The 8617-nt window shown below is 40.9% G+C and overlaps 1 protein-coding gene across 1 annotated transcript; it reads left to right on the top strand.

The window, feature by feature from the left end:
• Positions 1–414: 414 nt before the first annotated feature.
• On the top strand, positions 415–8241 carry LOC138161583 (serine/threonine-protein kinase 31-like). The gene is made up of 5 exons (XM_069088305.1): positions 415–429; positions 2281–2627; positions 3580–3754; positions 6698–6813; positions 7920–8241. The coding sequence occupies exons 1-5, from the start codon at positions 415–417 to the stop codon at positions 8179–8181; spliced, it is 915 nt and encodes a 304-aa protein (XP_068944406.1). The 3' UTR covers positions 8182–8241.
• The last annotated feature ends 376 nt before the right edge of the window (positions 8242–8617 follow it).

Raw genomic sequence — 8617 nt, 5'->3', positions numbered from 1 at the left:
TTAGCTCGGCTTTTTTTTTTTTTCTTGCTCTGCTATGTCAGCACGTTCATGGGGCATGGGAGATCTTTAAATCCCATAACCCTTACAGAAGGTGGGGAGGAGAATATTGGATGGAGAGTTAGAGCACCTGGTATAAATTAGGCCACCTATAGCTAGGTGACTTAAGATGGGTAGTCTAACCTGTGGCAACTATTATTAATTGCATAGTCTAATCATAGTGCAACTTAGGGTTCCCAGAACATTAAAAGGAATTAAAAAAATTCCTTGGGAGCAAATCTTTGTCCAAAAAAAAAAGTCAGCTGTACTGTGGTGGTTGTGGGGGGTGGGTTGGGGTGGGGAGGAGAGTCCCTGTTTTGAAGGGGTCAGAAAGAGCTCTAGACAGCTCCAGCTGGGCCCGTGGCTGCTGGGGAGGAAATGGTGCAGTCTCAGGTACAGGCACATTGAAGGTGTTCTAGGCATTTTGTTCCTTTGAAGGGCTCAGTCACTTTGGACTGGGGGAAGTGCTTGCCTAGACCAGTCTAATTAGTGAGGATTATTAAATGTTTACTAGGTGCAAATGCATCATGCTAGGGAGACAGAGACACAGCAACAAGGTTATATTCAACTGGGGATGGGGGTGTTTGTGTTTAAAGTCTAAGTGTGTAAGTTTATAGGAAAGTGAGTGTGAGTCTGGGAGATCGAGAAAGGCTGATAGGAGCTGATGGGAGCCAGTCTTGCTCAGAACAATAGAACCTTCTTAAGAAGGGAAGCAATATGCTTTTAGTCTTGGGCTTGAAGAGATGGTGGGCTAGCGCAGTAGGTGGTGCACAGTGCGAATGAAGTGCTCACACCGGTTACTTAGCTGCATGAGGAAGGCATGTGTAGTTCTCACTTGGGATGACTCCCAGATCCCAGGCCTGAAGCTACCCCTGGGCCTTTTGTTTGAGTGGTTCCCTTGATAGCAAAGTTTCTGAAGCCATCTTGGTTAAGAATTACTGTTACAGTGACGGCCATCTGTCTGTCTCTCTATCTGTCTGTCTGTATCAGCAGGAGGAAGTAATCATTTAACAAATAAAGATTTCAGAATAAGAGAGTCATGATCTTTGTTTTGCCGCATATCATAGTGAAAGGGCAACGAGGTGATGTCATGGTGCACAGAGCCACAGTCCTAGAGTTGTGAAGATCGGATTTCAAAAGCAGTCTCAGACATTTACCAGTTATGTGACCCTGGGCAAGTCACTTAACCTTGTCTGCCTCAGTTTCCTCGTCTGTCGAATGAGCTGGAGAAGGAGATGACAGACGGCTCCAGTATTCAGTCACATCTGACTCTTTATGACGCCGTTTGAGGTTTTCTTAGCAAAGATGCTGGAGCAGTTTGTCATTTCTGTGTCATTTCTGGTTTGCTTTTTCCTTCTCTCGTGTGTGAGGCAAACAGAGGTTAAGTTACACAGCTAGTAAGTGTCAGAGGCTGGATTTGAATTCGAGTCTTCCTGACTCCAGGCTCAGTGCTCTATTCGCTGAGCCAGCTTGCTGCCTAGGTTCCTATCTCCACCAAGAAAACCCCAAATGGGGTCACTAAGAGTTAGACATAACTGAAAAAAAAACTGAATAGTAACAGCATAACATAACAGAAAGAATGCTGAACTGTTGGAATAATAATAATAGCAACAACAATAATAATAGCTAATGTTTTTATATGATCTTTCCAGGCTTATGAGGTATTTTTCATATCTTATTTGATATCTCAACAACTCTGTATATTAGATGCTATTATTGTTTCCATTTTATAGATATGGATACTGAAGCTAAGAAAGGTTAATTGAGTTAAGCTCATTCACAAAGCTAGTAGGGTAGGATTTGAACTCAGGGCTTCCCAGTTCCACATCCCTGTGCTCTCTTCTTTCGACTTTTAACCTCTTCTGTTTTAGTTCTGTGACTGGGCAAGCCAGTTGTAGACTGAGAGGGTTGGCTGAGCTGACCCTTATCGTTCCTACCTCTTTTAATACCCTCCAATTCTGGGAGTCTGTTCTTGCCATTCTCTACTTTTCCCTTTTGGATCCCATAAGTAACCTTTTAGAGTTGACCTTAGAGGACCTGAGTTCAAATCCTGCTTCTGCCCTCTACCATCTGGATTTGGGTGAGGTACCTCAACTTCCCTTTGTGCATGTGTAAAATGAAGAGTTGGCAGTAGATGATTTAATCAGTTTGCTTCTAGCTCTGAGTTCTGTGACTCTGACTCTGACCCCAGAAAGATGCGCTTGTGCCAGATTGAATGACTCTCCTCTCTCCTGTCTTTCCCAGGGCAGATCATTTTTGGGGAGCTTGATTTTTGAAAAGGAAATAAAAATACGGCATAAAGTGACATACCAGGATGGCACAGTTGTTGCTCAGGCTGAGTATGGTAACGTGGATATTGGGGAAGAAGTGGCCAAGAAAGGGTATGCAGAGAGATGCAAACTCCCTTCCAGCAATAATTCCCCTGAGGAGAAGAAAACGGACCCTGGTCAGCTTGGCATTGGGAACCTCAAGAACCCTATTCCTCTTTGGGGGCATAGGCCCAACCCATCAGCATTCACCAGGCCAAAGAGCCGCTTCAGTGGGCGAATGGCTCCCGACCTAAAGGCAAAAACCCTTGTCACATTCCCCAAGTAAGTCTTTGGAGGGAAGGGTCTGGCTTTTCCTAAGAGCAGCCTCCCCCAGAGGAGAGGTGCTATGTCATAATGGAATGGCACTGACCTGGCCAAGGCATGTGGGTTCTAGCTCTTGTAGTGCCACTGACTTTTTGTCTTCATGTTAGATTTAATTTCCATTTCCTATCCTGTAAATAGGTGTTGACATGTCTATAAGACCTCATCAGAGAGGTGATGAGTAATGTGGGAGGTTCCAGGAATAAATGCACTTTCATGGTGGTGGTTGTTCTTACAATTCTTTATTTTAAAAGGCCACTCAACCTTTAATTGCAAAAGCAGATGGAGAAAAGAAGGTCTTGTTAGAGTTTTCATGTTTTATACTCATTTGCCCATTTTTACTTGGAAAAAAATAGAGACAAGTTCTTGAACCTTTAAGAATTAGTGTAGTGTGGGGAAATGAAGTACTTTTGAAAAGTGCTTATGTTTATCAAATTGTGAGCCACTTTGAAGCAGAAAGCCTGGCTTGGGTTGGCACCTCAGTGGAGGGTGTTCTCCTGCAGACTCAGGTCAGAGTTTGCCACCATTAGGTGGAGACCTGTGGTCCCCAGTTCCATTGGTGGAGGAGTCCAGAGCAGAACTACCTTCTGTTGTGTTACTGTGAGGTTCCTGTATACATTTCTTAGGTAGGATTGAGAGGAGGCAGCTGCAACTTCTTTGTGGTTTTTTTGTTGCTGTTAAGTAGCATTTTTAGCCCTAGAATTTAGGCAGCCTTTTCTGTCCAGATAAATGTCTGTATGTTCCACATTAGTTAATATTCAGCATGGGTCAGCCACCCAGCTTACCTTGACATCGTCACAAGTGTTATGTGGGCAGCGTCGAAGGTATTTTGGGTTCCTCATCTCAGGTCACTGGGTTGGAAAACCGGGGTGAATTTCCTTGTACTTTACTGTTTCTTACTCATTTCTAACAGGGATAGGTTACCTGTTGGCGACTTTAATTTGGGGTCAAATGTCAGCCTGGAAAAAATCAAGCAGGACCAGAAGCTGATTGAAGAGAATGAAAAGCTTAAGTTAGAGAAGGAGGAGCTGCTTGAGAGTTACAGAGAGCTGGAGCTGAAGGCAGAGCAGATGTCCCTGGAGCTGCAGGTATAGCCTGGGTACCTCCAGAGAAAAAGAGGGAGGGAGGGAGGGAGAAAGGGGGGGGGGAGAGAGAGAGAGAGAGGGAGAGAGAGAGAGAGAGAGAGAGAGAGAGAGAGAGAGAGAGAGTGTGTGTGTGTGTGTGTATGTGTGTGTGTGTGCACTCTACATCTCAGAAAGGCCAGATTGGAGGTTGGTTCAGTTTTCTTAGGGTAGGTGGATGACCCTCTCTTCTTGTTCTGTTTTCACTCTTCTTCTGACCTCAGAAGCTCACTGAAGTCTAGAGTCAAGTCATATTGAGAGGAAAAAAAAAAGATAGGCCCTTCATTCCCACCCAAGAGAATATATCCTGGAGCTCCACAATGGCACAGGCGATTTAGGAGCCAAGTTAGGTAGAAAGAAGACTCCCACATCAGCAATTCCTTGAGTGGGCTTTGTAAAGATTCTAAAAGGGAGCTCACTCGAGGCTTCTGGGGTTGAGCTCAGGTAAAGGCAGCATACCTGGGATCTTCCAGTAGTAGAATAAACCACAGAACTCCATGGATCTGTTGAGGACAGTCCACTTTGGAAAAACAGCAGGAGGGCTGACTTAAGTTTCTTTTTATTTTGAACTTAAGAAATAAAACACGCATTTTTATACCAAAGCGGAATAGAAAAAAGAGGATTGCCCCTGAAACTGCAGATCTGTTTATGTACAACTTGCTGTTCCTTTCAAATATACGACAGTTAATATGTATCCTTTTTTTTAACTCCCCCCCCCCAGCAGAGGCTACTATTAGAAACAAATTTGTTTGTGTGTCTGTGTTCTTTCTCTAGATGCAGATTTCTTCATATATTCTTTGTAGCTAATTTGACTATTTATAATAGAATAGTCAGCTCAAAATTGTTCTTAAGGGGTGGCTAGGTGGCACAGTGAATAGAGCACTGGTCCTGGAATCAAGAGGACCTGAGTTCAAATTTGGCCTCAGACCCTTAACACTTGATAACAGTGTGACCTTGGCAAGTCACTTAACCCCAATTGCCCTGCCTTCACCCTTCAAAAAGAAGCAAAAAAAAAGTTCTTAAAATGATATTGCTGTTACTGTTCTCTCTTGTTACTCTGTTTCTGTATTCTCTTGGTTCTACTCATTTTGTTCTTCATTATTTTGTGGAGGTCTCCATGCTTTTTAAAAATCATTGCACTCATTTCTTATAGCAGAGTAATATTCCATCATGACCATATACTACAATTGGTTTAGCCATTTTCCGTTAATGGACATCCTCACAATTTCTAGTTCTTTGCTACCACAAAGAGAGCTCCTATAAATATTTTAGAACATAGAGATTCTTTTCCTAATCATCTTGGGAAGCTGACCTAATAGTGGTATTGTTAGGTCAAAGGGAATAACTCTGGGCATAATTCCAGATTGTTCTCCAAAATGGTTGGATCAACTCACAATTCCACCAATAGTGTATTTAGTGCCCCAATTTTTCCGCTTCTCCAACATTTGTCATTTTCCTTGTATCATTTTAGCTAATCTGATAGGTGTAAATGATATCTGAAGGTTGTTTTAATTTGCTTTTCTCTATTCGGTAATTATTTAGAGCATGTTTTCACATAATTATAAATTATTTTGATTTCTTTATCAGAAAACTGCCCGTTCATATCCCTTGACCATTTGTCAATTGGGGAATGACTCATATTCTTATAGATTTGACAAAGTTCTGTCATCTATCCATAAGTCCGATAGGCAATATGTTGTTCCATGTTCTTCAATTTTTCATGTAATATCTCCCCTTATAGCTAGGTCTTGTATCCATTTTGACCTTACCTTGGTAAATGGTGTGAGATATTGGACTACGCACAGTTTCTGCCAGATGCTTTCCAGCTTTCTGAACATTTTTTTTTTACCAAATAATGAATTTTTGTCCCGAACACTTAAGTCTTTATACTTATCAAACACTAGGTTACTATATTTAGTTGCTGCTGTAAATTGTGTGTCTTCTATTTTCTACTGATCTGCTATTTTTTTCTTAGCCAGAACCAGATAATTTTGATAATTATTGCCTTATAATATAGTTTAAGATCTGGTACTGCCAAACCTTTTTTCCTTTACTTTTTTTCATTAGTTTCTTTGATATTCTTCACCTTTTGTTCTTTCAAATCTGACTTGAGTTTCAAATGTAGTTTTTATTAATGTTAAATGGTTTGATTTCAATGTTTTGAAATTTGTTTTGATTTTTGAAAAATGTTTTGATTTGAATGTTTTAATGCGACGGTCATATATCATCTCTATATATTAGAGCTGAAATAACTCTTTAAGATATCTCTGAAATTTTAAAATGTGCTGCTCTGGAAAAAAAATGTAGTACAAGTAAACTCTTGATTATCTGGGGCAAATGTTAAACTCTTATATAATCAACACAAGCCTGCTTCTGGGCCATCTTCTGTTAGGTGGTAAGTGGTGCTGCAAACTTAATTTTAATATCAAGGTAATGCTTCTGGGAAAATTCATAGAACACATACCAAAGCTAAATGTAGATAATTTAACATTACTAACGTCATTGCTTTCTTTATTCTAGAAACTCTAGTGTGCACAATAATTTGGAATAACAGACAGGGAAATTTTACCTGCTCTGTATCAGAGAAATATTTCACTTCCTCTGGCTGTATAAGCTGGCATAGAGCTCTTGGGGAAGACAGAATTTTGGAGTTCTGTCTGAGGGCAGATTTCTTTATGAAGAGTAAAATGATCTGACTCCTCCCTCAAGCTGTCACGAACATGAAATGAAGATGATGCTGTCTTCTTCATGCAGGGTTACTTGTTTTACCCTGTGCCATTTGGGTTTTGTGTGGTATCTAACCAAACTCTAGATGTCTTTTTTTTTTTTTAAAGAAAAACCCCCAATCATTTCAGTTTTAGAATTGCATTATCCTGTCACCATACCAACATGTGTTTTTCCTGTTTTCAGCGAGCAAAAGCGACTTCTGTGGAACTGACTAAACATTTGGAAAACACTCTGCATACACATATAGGGACAAGAATGAAGCGTCTTGCTGGAAAGGTTGAAATATTGAAAGAGGTCAGGTAGGTGAAGTCACTCTTAAAGAAAAAAGAGGAAGACTGTGCATTTTGCGGTTGGCTTTATTATTGTGACTCCTGCATTCTCTTGCTCATTTAAAAACAAAAAACAACAACAAGAAATCCAAGCTCTTTTTCCTGAAGCTGTAAAGAGAATTTGGTGTGATCAGCACCCGCCCTGTTATGGGTGATTGATCTCTTTGCAGAGGAGCACTTCAGTCACATCTCGCAGGGTTGACTCAAGGGTAGAGGGACAACATTTGCCTTGTTCCTGTAGCACATTGCCTTATATGAATTAGTCACTTAGATTTTTATTTGATTGGATTGTTTTTAAGTGATTTAAAAAAATCAAAGAGGGAGTGTTGCATTGTGGATAGTAAGAAATTGGGCTCATAGACAGGAAAAATTTGGGTTCTAAAGCTACTTCTGAGTAATCTGGGCAAGTAGCTTAACTTCCTTATGATTTAGGCAACTCAGTAGCTATCCAGCTGCAAAGTCCTAGATGGGTTTGCATTGGTTTAGACTTTAGAGCATTCCCCATGAAGATGAATTCATGGATTGTTCTCTCCCAGCTAACGAAATCGCAGATTTCTTTTTGAATTCAATATTAAAAAGTGAGAGGATTTATAGGTTTGTTTGAGAGATTATCAGTGCCTTAATTTTATAAACCTTTAAAAGGTTGCAAGTTTTTTTTTTTTTGAAACAAACACTCTTCCCTAAGCTGTTGCTTCTCTCCCATCCTCTTTGGCCTTTGAAAGCTGAGCTTAGGCCATGTTGGACTTATGAGTAGGTTGACATTAGGACAGACCTTCCCTAGAAGAGCAAGTATGGATTTGGTAAAGAGGGGGTCCTGGATTTCCTAGCAGAGTTTGAGTTTTTATTTTTATGAAGAAGAAATAACTGTTTTAAGAATGGAAGGAAATGCTTTTAGGAAGAATTTAATTTTTTGTTTGGGTTAGTGGGGAAGATCTAGACCTGGTGAGAGTTTAAAAACTTATTTAGAACTCATTCATATTAAATGATAGCCATCTTTTCTATCATGAGACTTCTGTTTTCTAAAAATTTGGTTTCTTGTATTGCTCCTCACCCACTACCCCCACCCCCATTTACAGGAGGGCGAACATCAATGTTCGTTGTGGAGATGACCTCTCTGATGCTGTCAAAGTGGTGGCTGAAGGTCACTTGGTCACTCCTTCATCCTTAGATGAGCTGGAGAAGATATGGGAGGAATACAACTTGGCTCAAGAGAAGATTCAGATTTGTCAGAATGTGGTAAAGTGGACAGCTTTTCTTTACTTTGTTTTGACCAGGGGAGTGTTCTGGTCAGAGATAAACTTATGGAAACGATCACAATGGCCACTATATGGAGGGTGATTTGAAATGAGAGACTGGAGGTGGATGCAGAATGCCAGGTAAGGGGATTAGGGCCTGGTCTTAGGTGGTTGCTATGTGACTGTAGAGAAAGGGATAGATTCTAGAGAGTGAGAGAGGGAAGGAAAGGGAGAGAGAGAGAGCACACTAGAGCTGGAGTTTGAATTGACAGGACTGGTAAATAGTTATCTCTGGGATGAGAGAGAGTGAAGATCTGAAGAGGACACCTGGGAGGCTGAAGGCTAGTAGTGCTCTTGAGAGAAGAAATAGGCCAATTCAGAAGAGCATGGGTTGGTAGAGAGAAGAGAGGATGAGGCATCTGTTTCAGGCAAGTTGAGTTTGAGATGGCTCTGAGAAATGGAGTTTGAAATATCTGTTAGGCAGCTGGTTATGTGGGGTTGGACTTTGGGAGAGACTAGAGCCAGATAACAGAGCTGTG

This window comes from Petaurus breviceps, unplaced genomic scaffold (assembly GCF_028583685.1).
Source record: "Petaurus breviceps papuanus isolate PSGF00001 unplaced genomic scaffold, PetGlider_PUasm1.0 185, whole genome shotgun sequence".
NCBI lineage: Eukaryota > Metazoa > Chordata > Mammalia > Diprotodontia > Petauridae > Petaurus > Petaurus breviceps.
This window is presented reverse-complemented; position numbering and strand designations above follow the sequence as displayed.